This window comes from Aythya fuligula, chromosome 3 (assembly GCF_009819795.1).
Source record: "Aythya fuligula isolate bAytFul2 chromosome 3, bAytFul2.pri, whole genome shotgun sequence".
NCBI classification, from domain to species: domain Eukaryota; kingdom Metazoa; phylum Chordata; class Aves; order Anseriformes; family Anatidae; genus Aythya; species Aythya fuligula.
The window spans coordinates 24,226,051-24,243,500 of record NC_045561.1 but is presented as its reverse complement, the minus strand read 5'-3'; the positions used below and the strand labels follow the sequence as shown (position 1 = coordinate 24,243,500).

The following is a 17,450-nucleotide window of genomic DNA, read 5'->3' as shown; positions in this document are numbered from 1 at the left end:
TCCTGTCTCTGCCACTTGATCGCTTTGGCCGGATGCAAGCCACAGCAAAACTGGAGTAAAGGTGCAGCCAAGAGAGGCAAACAGCACTGACAGAAGCTGAGTTTAAAATCTTTTATTATTGAGCGTTGCCAAACAGCTAATGGAATCTGAAGTTGATTTGCTAAAATGTTTTGAAGTGGATGCCACCCCTGCCTGAGACAAAGAGGGCCTCAGTGGCAGCAGGGACCCTTAGGCTATGGCAGCAGTTCAAAAGAACACTTTTAATTTTGTATGCAACAATGTAAACTTCAAAAATAGTAAACTATAACCTTTCCCCCCCCCTTTTTTTACATAGCATGTGATCTATCACAGATAGAAATTTAATGGCGAACCAAAATCGCGTAAGTAAACATCCTGGTGCTTACAAGTTTCATAAAAAGTGTTACATTTGATGTAAATATATTACATTTTTAACTCTTAAACACTCACAATTATGGAGTAAAAGCAACTGGCGATTCACCCCCTCAGTCCGTGTCCTCAGACTGTACATCAGCAACCCCGCTCTCGTCAGCTCTGCCGCGCATTTTCGGTCAGATTTTTCCCCACGCAACCACCACCGTTTCCCCTTTCTCATGCTAGCGTTAACCGAGTGCAGCTCCACACAGGGCTAAAACCTGTGCAAGCGGGAGGAGAACCAGGTCCCCTGCACACAAACCTGCAGTCCACGGGGCCCCGTGCTCCCAGCGCTTGTGAGGGGCACTTCCCGGTGCAGGAGGGGAATTTGGGGTGCCCGGGCTGCAAGGCTGAGCCCCGCAGTGCCGCCATCTCACAGCAGGGCCTGGTTCTGCGCGGATAAAGACAAGAGTTCTGTAGAAGGCACTGTATTTCTCTTGCATGGTTTTAAACGTGGACTACAGTCACGTGCAGTACCAGGAGATTTGGGCTCTAGACTGCTTTCCCTCTAGTGCTTTAATGCAGGCATTTTTAGCACTTGAATTTTTGTCCGGTTCCAGCGCAGCACGCGCTCACCTACACAGAGTGATTTCCGAACTTCCCTCCTTCTACTCTTCCCCCCATCTTCCTGTCCCCATAAAGATTCCCTTTTGGTTCCTTGAAAACTATCAGAGTACAGCTCTGGTCAAAAAAATAAACATGTGATGTAGCATAGCATTTGTTTCTTTTAAATCACAGTGTGCAATGCATCATTCGGTACCTAATGTTCAAAATGTCTGCCCTGCTTTTCATGAAAATCATTCTTTAAAATAACCTATGCAAATATATTTTGACTATATATTACATTCATTTAAAAAGAGAAGAGAGGTTCTTGGTTTGCAGTTTTTTTCAGTGTACTACTTAAGTGAAAGGTCTGATGTGAAAAAAGTACAAGCAAACTGGACATGCCAAGACTTGATGCCTTAGATGGTGATCATATCAAAACTGTACAGGTATGTACACCGTGTTGGACAGGTGTGCTTCTTCCCAAGAAAAGACCTTTGCATCATCATATATAAGGTTAACCACAAAGTTTTGGTAAAAAGAGCATTTAATGAGCAAAGGATGACATGGAGGGGCGAGTTCTCCGGCTTTTGTTAGGCAATCCTGAAGTGATGTCTCCGTTCCCTTCAGGGATTTCTTCCTTCTTCCGGACCTTGAGACGCGTGAGCAGCTTTATCACCCAGACGTCCCATTCCTCTGGCAAGAGCAACAGGAGGAAACCCAGGCCAATAATGACGATGGCGATTACTCGGACACTGTTGAAGACAATTTCACTCGTGTAGTGATCAACCACTGTGTGGGACATTGAACTGGTGTTATTATGTGGGACAAAGCACGAGGGCAGTACCCCCTTCCCTCCCCTCAGCTCCCTGGCTCTGGGCTGCACAGGAGGACGTGGCCATGGGGAGATGGTGGCAGGGAGACTTTCTGCTGGACTAGCACACAGCAGGGTGCAAGCCCAGGTCACAGCAGGCCCTGGTTCATTTAAGGAGCAAGGAAGTGTAAATGATAACGTATTTTTTGTTTCTTTTGATGCCTAGCCAAGAAAGAGGGGGGGCTGTGGTTTGGGCCAGGTTTGCCCATCCGCTCCCCTGCCCAGCCTCACTGCCTCGTAGTCTCTACACCTGTTCTTTTATTTACCAAGGCCAGCAGAATTACTAACACAAATTTGCTCTAAAATGTATTTAATTCTATTTGTTTCAATTTAATATTAAGCCTGCCTGGAAAAAAATCATTAAGAATTGATTTCTACTTCATCTCTGAGTGTTCATCCCAGCCTGGAGATGGATGACTTCAAATCTAGTTTGTTTTTCAGTACGCTGGCTTCTTCAGACAGTAACTTAAAAAGCAATTCTAGGAATTATGAATAGTCATGCAATATCATACAACACGTATTTAACAATTAAAGTATAAATTTTTAATGAGTGTAAGTTTTTAAGAGAAGATGTAAAATGTCTTTAACAGAGCCATTTGCTTTTATCCCTGGTAGATACTTGAAAGGCCACAAATTTCATGTACTCATTAGGATGCAAAAGTCAGAAATTCTTACCCGCATTTACTGGCACACTCAGTACAATTCCAAGAGAAATCAAGGTGGGATACGTAATAGCAATTCCAAAATTTAGTAGAATATTGAATGCTGAAGAAGGAAAGAAAACCACTTTTTACTCCAGTGAAACTAGGCAAAGCAAAATACCCCTGCTTTATTACTCTCTCTGTACATTGTACATATAGAAAGCATATTAAATTCTGCTGGTATTCCTGGAAGATACCTGTGCACGTCTGTCTGCCCAAGACATTGCTGTTCCCAGGGAACTCTTTACCCCACTGGAGTCCAGTGGCAGGATCAGGGTGAGGTTTAGGTACAGCCCATCTCTTAGTGTAATGCCCAGAAATACAGTTGGAGTCCTGGGCAATTCCTGCTTTCTGTCCCAAGGCAATATTTTTCATCTGGGAGATTTCATACAAATAGCTGGTTCTGACTGCTTTTTTTTGCCCTTTTAAAAAAAAATTATTTCATTTTTTTTTTTTTAGAAAAGCTGTAGGTTCCACATAGGAATGGGCCTTCTGAATGCCTTATCAAGTTAAAACTTAGGTTCAGAATAAGGGGAAACAGCTGCAGTAGTTCAGAGGGCTACAGCTTCCACTAGTGGCCAGTTTCTGGCATGCTATTCCACCCCAAGCAGCACGAGATCCCAGTGTGTACTCACTCAATAAAAGAATCGAAAATCCACAGAGGTTTCCCCAAGGAACAACGGCAAAAGAGCTCCAGTATTCCACTTTGGTAAAATAAAGGATGACAGGAATACAGGTAACGAAGAGAACATTGAAGACGGCTAACACGGACAGAAATAAGGCAGCTTCTCCAAATTTTGCACTGCCCAGAAGAAGTTTGAATAAAACCTACAAGACAAAACCACATGGGCTGGTGTAACTCTCGCACCACTTCCCTGCAGGGCTGGCATTCCAGCTCTGCCTTCCTGGAAAGGCTTTGTCCTAACTGAGGGCAGGCATCAGACAAAGCAAACAGCTGCGTTTATGGCAGAGGTCCGCAAAGAAGGGCAGGTGGTGCCCAACTGCATGGAGGTTGTGAACCTCCGGGTTGTAAAGCAAGACAGGAGCAGCGCCAGTCAGTGGTGGTGACTGGCATCTTTCGGCGGGGAGCCCTGGTGTGCTTACCTTGTAGAGAGCAGACATTGAGGCAGAGCCCACCACCAGGGCTATCCCAATCACGGAGTGGCTGTGAAACCCATCAGCGTACGTCATCATAACAATCCCTGCAATAGCAAATATAGCAGCCACGATCTGGTTGGGGACAAACAAAGAAAGCGAGTGTTACTGGCCAGCCCCCAGCATGGAGAAACACGAGGGCAGCTTTACATGAGAGGTACTTCTGCATCACCTGCCCCTGCCCTTAGGCAGGAAACCAGTAGCAGCCCCAGGCAGGTATCCACGGAGCTGATGCTGTCTCCACTCGCAGCTTCCGTGGCTAAAAGGGAAGTGTCCCTCTAAAGGGACACTTGGTGGTGTAGCTATGCCCTGCCAGCCTGGACAGGCTTTGTTTTTAAAGGCAAGGAGAGAGAAAAACAAAAAACACAATGCCTGGCACTAGAGCAGCGTGGGGCTGTCCTGGGTGGGCAGGGCTGAAGGAGCTCAGCAGCGCTCAGCAGTCCTCTCACGTCAGCAAGCTGCTGCTTGTCAAATAAAATAAAAGGACAGGCAAATGCTCAGTGTGGATACAGAAGCATGGAAGAAAAGGGCATCAAACAAAACTAGTGTGGGGCAGGTGCAGAACAAACAAAAGGGGATTTGTCTTCACCTGATGGGTAAATCAGCCAAGGGTATCCTTGCTCTGCATGTGAGAAGTTTACAAGGATAAACTCATGGAGGAAAAAGGCCGTCAAGGACCATTAACTATATCAACATCACTTCTATTTCAGGAAGTCCTTGAGCCTCAAATGGCAGCACCTTCACTGCAGTGAATGGCAGAATAAAAAGCATCAGGTTTGATTTGAACGTAAGGGGCTGGCAGCCTTCAGAGTGGCTCCCTGGAGGCAGGGCCTCTACTGGAAAGGAAGACCATGGTTTGGGATTTGAGGATATGTTTGTCTCCAAGTCCCACTGACAGGTGTGTGTGTCTCTACAGGATGCATGCAGGAGGCTCTCGCAAGCAGTGGTTCCCTTAAATGCTGAGCTGCTTTATTTACTGTAGCACGAAGGGAAACACTGAGGGCACAGATCAAAGCAAATGAAGCCACTCTGCAAACAGCTTTGCTCTGGCATAAGGTCTTACCTCTTCTACCAAGCATGCCACGAGTGTCAGATGAGTCTTGCCCTGACCTCTCGGCCTGTTGACATGCCAGGAGTGTCACGCTAGCTTTCTCAGCAAGCCTTTCAGCCCGTCCCTCAAGTGCTGGATTAGCAGCAGCTGCACCACAGCGACCAGCCCACGAGGATGTCTCAGCACCTCAGGGCTTACAGAAGCAGCACCCCAGGCACTCACAGCTTCACTGCACGTGTCCTGTGTGAAAGGAGCAGGGCAGCTCGTGCCCTGCTGGGATGGTCACTGTGCAAAGGGGAGAGTTGCAGCTTCACTGCAGGAGATGGAGGTGTTCCCACTGGGGCACATGGAGGTGGGTGGTAGGGCTGTTGTGATGTCCTTTCCCAAAGCAGTGTGGACAAGAAACAAAGGACAATTGGATGTGGTTGCAACTACAGAGAGTGCATAAGAAATGTCCCTGCTCCTGAGTCCACATGTCCCCATGTGACAGAGCAAGGAGCAAGCTGACAGACAGTTCAGTGGTCTACCATCTACACACTTCCTCTCCTGGGCCCAACCAGCAGTACAGGGTGCTCACTGACACTGCCACAGGGTGGATGAACACCAGCAAAATACCTATTTTTCTCACTTTGATCAAAATGGCCAGCAGGGCCAGCTGGGATAAAAGTGACACTTCCCTGCCTCCGGGAGCATTTCAGGGTACCCTTCCTTATGCATTAAAAACAAAACAAAACAAAACAAAACCAACCAACCAAAAGCCCAGCAGTTAATTTGTTTTCTGCGTACTGCTACCTGGGAAGCTGGATGGGCAGGCACAGACACCAGCTGGCAAGGCCGGGCTGTTGGCAGGGGCGTTTTGCAATGCTCCCCTGAGCTGCAACCACCACTGGGCTGTCCAAGTGCTCCTGCCAGAGAGCAATACTTCCCCAAAAGTTAACTCTCAGCAGTGAGAGATAACGCAGCTTTTCCTGAGCGCTGAAAACTTTGCCAACGCTGACGAGCAGGGAGCTCTTGAAGCACTGGGCAAAAAATAGACATTACTGCCATCATTTCTGTAAATACCGATGCAGCTCCTGCTGATGCAGGGAGGCTGGAGGGACTCAGCAGTGCCTTTTGGTTGCAGCTACCGCTGGGTCTCCGTGGTGGGTGCCAGCTGCCCATCTGCCTGGCTCTGCTGCCAGAGGACACCGCGTGCTGAGGGCTGCCAAAATGGCAGCAGGGTCAGCGGGGGCTGTGGGGTTTCCAATGCTCTCGGAAACCTTTTAAGTCGGAAGAGACAGGCAAAGGCTAGTGTCTGCTCACAGCAGCACGGATATTGCAGCTAGCCTTCATGCCATGCTCCAGAGCAGGTTTCCTCTCTGCTGGTGGGAAATGCGCAGGGAGCCAGGCTGCGGGTGAGGGCTCGTCCCCCTCTCCAAGGGTTTCTGTGCTGACGCTGCATGGGGCACTGCTTGGGGAAAGCGGAAAGGAAGGGCAGAGGGAGAGGGGGCAGAAAGAGACAGAGATAAGAGTCACTTACCCTCACTCCCATGAACCTGTCCCTCAGAACGATCCATGAAAGCAAGAACACAAACGCTTTGTTGCAGCAGAACAACACGGAGACATCCGTAGTGTTTATTTTCTTTATTGCATGTAAGTAAAGGTAGTTTGTGAGTGTCCAAAGAACACCAAAGGGTGCTGCCTTGGTAAAAAACACCTTCAAAGTCAAGCCATTGTCTCCAAAAAATCGGCAGCACTCCCTAAAACAAGGAGAGAAAGGCAGCATTAGTACACAAGCCAGTCACAATCTGTAGCAAACAGGGGTTTTTCTTGCTCCTCATCTTTTCCTTTGGGGGAAGAAGGGCACAGACCTCAAAGACAAGGCAAAAACCAAGTTTCAGCACCTGCTGCATCAGCCACCACCTACACAGGGCACCAACAGGGATGGGCTGCAAACACGGGGGGCAGCAACGATCGAGCAAGGCGGAGGTGAAGCCAGAAGGCTGAATTTCACCCTCACCACGAGCACCTTCAAAGTGGGCCATGAAAGCAGCGTGGGGTTGCTCTCCTTTTACACCGGTGGGGACCAGGATGCTGAGGGGCCTGGCACTGCAGCCCCCTCCAATGCCCAGTGCTACAGCTGGGGATTTGGGGGATTTGGGATTTGCCCCTCAGGGGTGGATCTGGCTCTGCGCAGCAAGTCGGCCATGCTGGGCAGAGCTGTGGGGGTCTGTGGGGTGGCGACGTGCTGGGGTGCGTGGGGCCCAGACGGGGTCGGGTGGCTGCACGGGCTTCTGCTCACCTTCAAAGCCCCTGAGGCCTGGAAGTGCTTTAATGAGGTGCTCTGGCAAAATTTGAGCAAAATTAATTTTCCTCTGACAATGAATGCCAAATAGGTTTGCACACTGCTGCCTTGAATTTTAAGCTGTTTTTTCTTTTTCTTTTCCTTTTTTTTTTTTTTTTTTTTTTTTTTTTTCCCTGAAACTGGCCATGCGAGTCTCTCTATTTGGAGCCTGATGAAAGTGTGTTTTCTATCCACTTTCTCATGGAATGGGCTGCATCAGGTGGTTAGCTACAGAAACCAAGGTGTGCTCTGAGCCTTTTCAGATTTGTCTCATTACTAACTCTCTCCAATCTTACAGAACTATGCCCAGCTTTATAGTCCCATCCCTGTTTCGTATGTCGTACAGCACCTCATGATAGGGCTTCAAGGTGGACAACTCTGGGAATACCATCACAAATCCAGGAATTAAGTTTGAGGATTGATAATTGATAATTGAGGATCTCCTGGGGGTCACTGCAGCATCTGCACCCCTGCCACATCCCCTCATGGCAGGAGGCAGCCCAGCCTTTGCCCCTTTCCAGCAGCATCTCTGGAATCCATCCATGCAGGAGCTGGCTCTCTTGGCCTTATTTTCAGTGAAGCCCGAGGTACATTAAGAGAAACACGGCCTCTTTTTGTGCAAGGATGACTCTGTGCTGTACAGGAACCCCCTCATATTAATTGTCTCCTCAGGTCTCCTATCACTTATCAAAGGACAATTTTTCCTTGGTGCCATCACACAGCTCATGAAGTAACATTTGATTAAGAGAGCTATCAGGGAGTAATGCTAGATGGGGCAGTAATGCTTATGGGAAGAAGACAGGGCAGGGATATAACCCACACAGTAATCCCAAAACAGCTGGGGGACAAAATCACTCCAGGAAAAAACAACCTTCAGCTCTAAATATTTTGACAGAACGTTTTGGACACCGTTCCTCCTGCTGTCTGGTTGTTTTGGTTTTGCCCACAAGGGCACACTGTACCCATTGCGGGGCCTGATGTTTTATGGATACTCCCTGGCAAAAACAGAGTCCATGTCCTGTGGCTCTCCAGACATGCCTGAATGTGCCAGAAGAGCCTGCCTATGAATATTTTAACAATCTCATCTGCTAATGAAAATGTAATTTTTTACGGAAGACAAAAGCTACCCTAACCCAAGGGCGGTCTGTAAGCTCTCAGCATCTTGTGGAGCCAAACTCAGCAGCTGCAGATCCCGAAGCATCCCAAAGGTGCAGGACGGATGGGGAGACTGGGTTGTCTCCTTGCAATTTCACAGGACAGCGACTTTCAGCCCTGCCTGCTGACTCGGGCAGCACAGCGGGGCTATGCCTGCAGGTGTGATGGTTTTAAGCAGCATGCAGCATCTACATGGGCAGGCAGCTTTTGCTCGCCGTGGCATCATGACAAACGCCTACTGCTGTGCTCTGAGTCACTGGAGATGCGCAAACCTGAGCTGCTCTTGATGCCCACCTCAGGAGGAGTGGAGCCCAGGGAGAAGCTGTTTCTTGCCTTCATCTCTAAAGGAGGGGTCCAGGGTCTGGTAAGAGAAATGCCACCTTCTTTGTCAAAAGAGAAATTGCCACCAAAGACTGACCAGACCTCCTCCTGCCTGCAATACCAGCAGTGCTGCAGTAGGCAGTCTCACTTTCAGCATGGATAATGGCTGGAGAGGCCATAGGGAAAGGGCTGACACAGGGCTGAGGCGTGCTTTGGCCTTGTGCATGTCCAAATAGTGAGACTGGAGCTCCACTGTAATCACAGCAATTGGTTGAAAAAATAAGCAACGCAAGGCATCAGTAAGGCAATGGTGAAAGGCTGTGTAAAACTGGAATGGAAACATCAAATTAAGAATCTTACTGCCTATATATAGATGTATATATACATTACTCTAAATTGTTGGTTTCATAATCCTTCATGTGCTAATTCTTCTTCTTCATAATCTTTTTAGTGCATATCTTCATTAACCCAGCAAACAGCAAATTAGCTCTGCCCCATTGTGCATGTCTGCAGCACAGCAAGACTATCAAAATATCTCAGGCACTGGAAATGAGCATCTCCAGCGAAGTTAATGACAAATAGTTGGTGCCAAAATTGCATGCTAAGTAAGTAAGAGTTAATCTTATCAAAAGCAGGTGTTGCAGTCAAATAAAGCTTGCAAATAAAACACGACACTAAAGCTCCTTTTTTTTTTTCCCCACTGAGCTCATAATTACATGCTTAACAATACTCATCTTCAACTGCCTTTTTTTTATCTTTAACCATTGCTAGGTAGATGGGATGTTTCTTCCTGCCTTGAACCTTGTGCAAATGAATGTATAAATTCTGCCCAAACTGGAAGGAATGCTTTTTGCATCCCTTTGCAAAATAAAGCCATTTCTTGAAGAGGGAAGGTAGACAAAACCCAGAAAAAGCATACATAGCATGTTCCCCTAGCCCGGGGGTTCAGCCTCTTGATGCTGGAAAGCAAAACTATGCCAGAAAAGTTATTACACCATTGAGGCTGCCATTATATTTTTGGGAAAGGTGCAGCAAAGTAGAAAATATCTGTGAGGAATGCACATCATAAGGGAATATTTTGCACAAGCCAGTTATTTTTCCTTTCCAGACTGTTAACTGTTGTTAAAATTTTCTCATTTTCACAATATTCATACTGGAACCTTCTCCAAAGCATGTTTTGTTCTGCTGTTGCTCCTAGTCATTGATTTTTGTTCTTTGTAGGCTGCATTTTTTTGTTTTGTTTGACCTTGTAAGGTCTGTACCTGCAAACTGAATTTAGCTAAATTGCTCTTGATTTTCACCAGCGTGAGCATAGGCTCCACAGAACAGAGCTAAGCAGCCACTGTGCCAGCTAATCTGGCCTCTTGATTAGAGATTGGCAGGCAAAACGTGTTTTGCTCATCCCTGCACTGATGAGGACTGCATGGATAAATAGTCTGCAGTAGCGCTGTTGACAGTCGTGCATTTTCCATTCGATGTGTGAACAGACACGGACTAAGGTGTCATGCATGAATGTCTTCTGCGTGACTTGAAAGCCAAGCAAAAGCCAACAAGACAGACGAAGTGCCACAGCTGTTAAAAGAAAGGAAGGAAACTAAAATCAAATTTAATTTCTTACATTGAAAACAAAAAGGGACTTTTTTTCATATTTTATCCTGTTAGAGCCACATCCTTTCTCCTGCATTATGCTCATGAGATAGGCATAAGAGTACTGTGCAGATACAAAACACAAATTAAGCAAAAACATTCCTCAGAAATCCTCTCCAGGAGTGTACATGGTGTGTTTCCCTGAAATCTTGTCTCCAGCTCCACTTTGCTTAAGCCAATACTCATGTGAACTGCAATCACAGCAAAATCACCCTCCCAGATGGGCAGATTTCGGAGCCATGCTAGTGGAGGGTAGATCCCCATTTTACAGATGGACAAGCTGAGGCACAGAGCGATGGAGTCTGCAGGTGCTTGAAGGAGACAGGATGAGGAATGCCTGTAGGCTGCATCTTCTGAGATCTGTTTCCCGCATGTTTATTTTGTAGCCAACTTCTCTTACTGATCAAGACAGCCTCTGTGTGTGTTGTTCCGGCATCACCACAGGTCCATGTGCCAGCAGAACAGTTGCGTGGAGGCTCCTGTGGTGTGTCCCAGATCATAAAACACTGCAAATAAACCTGCCAGCCTCAGCAATTTCCAGAGAGGTGCTCGAGGTGCCTGCAGTGCCTTTTAAATATCAGCCTTGGCAAATCTCAAGCTTGGAGTACCGTGTCCTTAGAAAGGGCAATCCAGCAAGGGCAAGCTGTCATAAAATCACAATTTCTGCAACAGATTACTTGGGGAAAAGTTTCTTTAATTGATTGCTCCTGGCTACAGGGTCAGGTCAACTTGAGAGCATGTCTACAAATCTTACACTGCAGGAAACTCAAGCAGTGTGTCACCCATGGCCCTGCCATGCCAGCGCTCTGCTCAGAGCCTGGCAATGAGCCCAGGTCCATGCCAAGTCCTTGTGCTCACCCTCCTCGCTGTGTCCCTGGGATGATGTCCCCTTCCTTGCTGTCTCTCCATGCTCCTGGGGCCCCAAGGGTAGGTTTCTTGAAACTGAGAAAGGATGGAGAAGCCCTTGATGTCAGGTAATGCATGCCTGCTTTCCTCTACTCTGGGGGGAATTTGTGCAGAGAAAAAGGCCTGAATCAAAGCTTAAAGCACCAGTTAGATCTGGGGCTTGTCACTAAACTCTCCTGCTTACACAAACTGAAAAATAACTATTCAAGATACTAAGCAGTTTCTCAGAAATGGACATTGCATAAAATAATCTAACAGTTTGTTAATGCCCATCAGCTCATGCTTATGTTTCTGTAAGCATTTTATTAAACGTGATAAATGACCCTAAAACTCAATCCAGCATACAGCTAACATTTTTAAGCGTATGTCTGATGTTGAGCAGTACTTGTTTCCACACGTGATTTGGGGCTGATGTTCTGCCTTTTAGTTTTGAACTGTTCCAGGAGTTTCCAGCTCGTTTGCAGAAACTCATTCTGGTAGGAAACGAAATGAGAAAATTGTCTTCTCTTGAATTAAACAAAAAATCTCCAGGCTGATCTTTCTTCTCTGGACTAGGGAGGCAGAGGCAATTGGTTTTGCTCAGCACTGTACATGTGCCAAACTATGCATTTGCACAATAAATGGTCCCAGGAAATGCTTAGTTATGGATTTACATAATACACCAGAATGGCTCCAAAAGAAGCAAATAATACAAATCTTATAAACCACCTGCATACAAATTTCCAAGACAAGTTTTAGCACACACTCTGAGCCTTAATGAGAGACTGTTTAAACTAACAACAACATGCATTTTAAAAGAACAAGACCAAGCCGCAGGGAGAAGTCACAAAGTGTAAACTGCCTTAGCAAAACAACAACAAAAGGGGTGTGAGCCTCCGGCTGCAAAGGCACAGGGAAGAGTCTGCCCCATGCCCTCGATGCCCCTTGTCCTCCCAGATTTTCTATCTACAGCAGCAATTCCCATGTTCCTTCCTAAAAATATTTGGGACTGTCTTTCCCCAGTGTCTCGGTCGCCAGCTCTCCCAGCACTTCTTCCCTGTTGACGATGCCAAGGGACACAGGTGCCCTTCCTCGGGGGGGGGTGATCTGGCACAGTCCTCCATCCCCATTACCTGCCTATGCTCCCTGCTGGCTCCAGCTCTGGCCTCCCTCCCTTCCTGGCACTGAGATTTTGTCAGAGGAGAGAGGACTCTGGAGATGAGCTTCCAGCCTGAGGAGCCTGCAGGGAGCTTGGAGAAAAGGGGCACCTCAGAGCCCATCTCAGTCCCTGCAGTTTCCTGCTGTGCTGCTGCCTGTGTCTCCAGAGTCAGGCTTGTCACTGTGCCCTGTGCACTGATCCTGTTCATTTTGCTTCCATCCACTGCAGGTGAAGAGCAGTAGTCCAGCTCTAGCACACACTGCAGCCTTCAAATACATGACTGGCTCCACAGGCTGCAGGAAATGGATTATATTGGCATGAATATTTCATTTAATTTTTGCCTCTGAACACACTGCAGTACTTTGTGTCGAGGTTGTTTGCTGTCTGGGGAGCAGGGCCACCAGCCACCTCTGGAATGACATGATGGGAAGTGCTGAGGTTGATGAAGGTTGTTGGTGGTGAAGCCAAGAGCATCACCACTGCTCTAGTGCTTCACAGGAGCAGTACAGGATATCACAGTGAGATTTTTTTTTTTTTTTTTTTTGCAAGAGCTTTCCTGCACGATTTCATGCCCACAGGCACCAGAGCCAGCCGAGCCCATGCTGGTATGTGCTGCTGGAGCTTCTGGCGCTCTGCCTGCGGCCTGCTGCGTGGGGGATGCCAACAGCTGTGGGTCTTCCACCAGGCCAGGGGGGACATGCCATTTTGGAAAACAAGGCCAGCATTACTAGCAAGAAGCTTGTGATGTGACAGCGTGCACATAGTTCCCGCATGCTGCATTACCCGGCATTTTCTGCCTTTATACCTTAGTGGCACCCAGAGCCTGAACTGCTTTATACTTTTCTGGATAATTGGTGTTATACAAATCAAATGTAATACCGTTGTTATGTGTAAGCTCCAAGCACCCAGCCAGACATCACACTTGGATGTACTTGGAGACAAGCTTTTTGGTTATGTGCAGAGGCTGCTTCATGGAGCAGCTGGTTACAGTGCCCACAGGGAGCTGCCGCCCTCGACTTCATCTGGATTAGCACACAGCACCTGCCTTAAATCCAAGCCAGAGCCCACCAGACTGGAGGCCAGGAGGCATTTAGACCAGACATTTCCCCTAGGCAGCAGCAGTAGCTGACACAGGAAGGGGCAGAGAGGGCAGAAAGCTTTGCAGGTGCTTGGGGCTCCTGATGAGCCTGCGGTGAGAGCAGAAGGCAGCTCTTGCTGTATGCTTGGGGCTGGAGGATGAGTGAGAGGAACAGGCCTGTTCAAACTGTGAGGTGCGAGGGTGGGAGGCTACCCTGGGGGCTGAGGTTGTGCCCAAGGGGAGTACACATAAAGAACCGCCAACTCTTACATGTAAAACACGTTTTAGATACGTGAAACCACAGGTAAGAAGCAGTCAGCAAGGTGAACCACAGCTAATCACGGTCTTTCCTCCACAGCACGAGGAAGACGGTGGGAGTGACTGGTGGCAGAGCACAAGCAGAGGACTTGGTCAAGAGCAGGTCATGGCAGGGTGTGCAAATGGCCTCTCTGCAGCAGTGGTCACAGCAGAAGAAACAGGGAGGTCTACATGCCACACCTCCTCTCTAAGAGGGGACCCAGTCTGCCCAAAACTGGAGTTTTAACCCACAAGAGGGGTTATGGATCAAACTGGCAAAATGGGTGGTAGGCTGTTTCCAGGCAGTATTTACTCAAGAGTTCAAAAAAGCCTGAGGATGACTGTGGGGATCCATAACTTGGCCCTTAAAACTGCCCTCCTGCCCAAGGAAATGCCATGCTGATTCTTTAATAAGGTGTGGGGGAGAGATGGTAAGTGACAAGTTTCTAAACTTGATGTTTGGGACTAGACAAATTGGTAGCAGCTTTAATGAGACTGGAAATAGTGGCCAAACTGATAAACGTAACCTATGTAGGAGGAGTTGGTATGGCCTAGAGAAGTACCACTATACAATCCTCTAGGAGTTATCAAAGTTTCCTTTTTACTGAGAGAAAAAATGTACATAAATCACAGATTCTACATTTATAAGGACTGTTACTCTTCTTTCCTAACATTTAATCCTAATGACAGGAATTATAAGTAATAATAATCTTTTATTCAAAATCAGCTTTCTATCCTGTCCACTGCTGGGCTACCATCCCACATTTGTATGTGGGAACATAAGGGAGAAAATTTGTCATTCTCTAGGCATCTGTGTGACTGTAACTTATCAAAGGTGCTATGATAACATGACCCTTCACAAGGAAAACTGTTGAATATCCAAGGTATGGTGGGCAGAAAAGACTGGTCCTAGTTTTTAGTATGCATCCTGCAGGATGAGGTATATTACACTGGGTCTAAATACTCCAAATTCTTTCTTCTTTACTCATCAAGCCAAGAAGACTTCATCATTCTGAGCACTATTCCTCGATGCCCTGATGGTCTGATTGGATTGAGTATCTCAGACAGGCATAGAAACCCCACATTAACCCCACAGCTAGCCACAGAAACCCATTTGGCCCCCACAGGGCTCCCTTTCTTCACTCTGTCCTTCAATCTGACTTACAATTTACCTCTTGAATCCACCCTCGTTTTCTGTTGAAAAAGCTATCCTAGGAACAGTATGTTCACTGGACACCTGTAGAGTGGATGTTAAGACTGTGACTCAAAGGCAGGCTGAGTCATTCTACAGCTATGACTACTCTTTATTACACCAGGATTGACAGAAGATCTAATCGGGGCTGTGACTGTGGCTGGCCATCTATTTTGAAGACAATGCTGCCAGTCATCTTCAGCTTGCAGTGTAGCCTCCTCCTCCTCCTGGTCTCACCAAGGGGCGATAGGGACAGGGAGGGCACCACTAGAGGCATGCTGACAGGGCTGCAGTCATGCTGCTGCTTGCATGGACTTCTAGCCTGGCAGGATAGCTGAGAGGAACCTGCCCAGGCTCCAGCAGGGCCATTCTGGCACGTTCTCCATACCTAAAGACCATGCAGAGCAAATGTGCACTAATTAACCGGGACTCTCCACGCTGCGGCAGTGCTCCCCTCAGCAGGCCACAGAGCGGCGCCACACCGGCCGCCATTTCAGAAGCGCACCTCAGCTTCTGGGGCGTGTGCTGATTCTGCCCATTAAAAGGTGAACTCGGTGAAGCTGGTGTTTGCTTTGGTAAAACGGAATAAAACAAACAAAACCAAATCTTGCCACATTATGTTTAATGTTGCCTTCACAGATTAGGCAATTCCCTGAGCTCAGCAGGCTGCAGAGGCACGGTGAGCAATACTCAAAGCACTTCAGTACTGAAAAGCAGCAGCCAAGAGGCTGGATTGGAGGTCGGCTGCAAAGCTCTGCCACAGTTTTCCTGAAAGAGCTTGGCCAAGCCCCTGGCTGGCCTGCATCCCCCCCTCAGCAGTGTCCCAGGCCATGCTGAGGTGAGTCAAGCACTTGTGCGGTGCTCGGCGCGTGGTGAGGGACAGCATATACAAACCTAGGCAGAGAAAAACTAAACATTAGGCTCTCAAGGCTTTCACTGCCGGAGTCAACATCGTCACTGCTCTCCGTCATCATCCGAAATTTCCATTGACGTCAGTGGAAGTTCAGGGTGTGAACGGCCTGCGGCGTCTGAAACTGTGCAGCGATCACTTGCGGATATCTTGAGCTTGGCCTGTTCTGATTTACATCCGGCTTCTACGCTGCAGCTGTGACCTGCACCCTACTTTTTGGAAGAGTCAAAATGAGACTTCTGGGAGAAGCTGGCCAGCTGGCCCTCCTGGGAATCTTTGTTTATTTTATTTTATTTTTTATTTTTTGGTGCAGGCAGACAAAAAAACCTGGCAAGAATAAAATGCTTTTATAACAGCTGGCACCTTGGTTTCTGGAAATGTTTGGGTCTCAGATCTGCTGGTTTGGAAGCACAGTGCTGACAGAGGGGAAATGGTGCTGTTGTGTCTTGGGAGAGGAAAGGAGCGAGACATGGGACAATACAAGGAAGAGTGAAATGCCTTGGTGATAACTGGCTACGCAAACACTGGTGTTACCATATGTATAATCATACATGTCCGTTGGAAAATATATATGTAAAATACATACATACATACACACATTTACTTCAGACCTTTATGCCTGTGGATGATCAGAAAGACTCTGCATAGAGATATGTGCAGTTCAATCTGGCAAAGCACTGCCAGCCCACAGGCTGTCTCACTGGTGATACCAGCCTTGGGCCATGGGCATAATCTATTGGCTCATTAAATCCTCACTAAATAGCAGTATCAAGCTGTAATACAGATAATGAGGGAAACAACTCAACCTCACAGTCTAAACACCAATTGTGCAGCACTATGACAGGATGCTGGGACAGCTGGGAACAGGAAAGCACGTGATTCAGGAGCTACCAGAAGAGACACCATCAATTTGGCATCTAGTCAATGAAAAGAAGTAAAGTTATACAAAAAGAAAGCAGAGAGCTCACTGACACAACAGAGAAGCTGACATTGACAACACACAAATTGCTGCTAGATGCATTAAGTAAACCGGGATACAGAAAGGAAATAATCTTTTCTAAATACTTTTATTTGTGGCCATTTTTAGAGTGCCCTGTATCAACAGCAGGTGATTTTTTTCTGACTGAAGTTTGTTTGCCTTTTTAATTGCACTGCTGATGTCCATTTGACACAAAATCAGAGCAGCCTCTGTCCGGTGCTCTCTGTCTTCAAGAGCACCTTGTGCATGGCAGCAGAGCAGGGAGGGGAGCGAGTGAGTCCTCAGCTTCCCACGGAGGTGGAGTGAGGAGATCTCAAGGTGCTGTGGTGGCATCTACCCTCATCCCAGAGCACGATTTAACAGCACGCTTCAGAGAGTGGTGATCTTGGCAAATGAGAGTGTGAGGAACTGAGAAACTCCACACTCTTGCGTCACATGGAGTGAAGGAGTACAGCTAACAATTTTAGAGCCAAAGGGGTGGTGTTATAAAATACAATATACAGCACTTCTGAGATTCATATTTCTAAACAGCTTTACTTGTTTTGACATTTTTCCCAATAGGCTAGTTCTTTAAAAAACATGTTCTACAATATGTTCCTGTTGCTAGCTGCATTAATTTAGTGTAAGAAAGACCTCAGCATAAATGATAATAATGGAGTGATACGTAATGGTAACCGAACAGCTTCTCTCTGCATTACTGACTAGTACATTTAGGTCTCTCAAGTGACATGCAATAACTGAGAATGGC

The 17,450-nt window shown here is 47.2% G+C and overlaps 1 protein-coding gene across 1 annotated transcript in view; it reads right to left on the bottom strand.

The window, feature by feature from the left end:
• Nucleotides 1-97: 97 nt before the first annotated feature.
• Nucleotides 98-17,450, bottom strand: part of SLC35F3 (solute carrier family 35 member F3) — a 53,751-nt gene continuing 36,398 nt past the window's right edge. The window contains exons 3-7 of the mRNA XM_032185647.1: nucleotides 6,276-6,495; nucleotides 3,655-3,780; nucleotides 3,186-3,378; nucleotides 2,525-2,614; nucleotides 98-1,767 (exon numbers count right to left, since the gene is read on the bottom strand). Of these exons, the coding sequence (XP_032041538.1) occupies nucleotides 1,523-1,767; nucleotides 2,525-2,614; nucleotides 3,186-3,378; nucleotides 3,655-3,780; nucleotides 6,276-6,495 (874 nt within the window). The 3' untranslated portion in view covers nucleotides 98-1,522. The remainder of the gene's footprint in view (nucleotides 1,768-2,524; nucleotides 2,615-3,185; nucleotides 3,379-3,654; nucleotides 3,781-6,275; nucleotides 6,496-17,450) is intronic.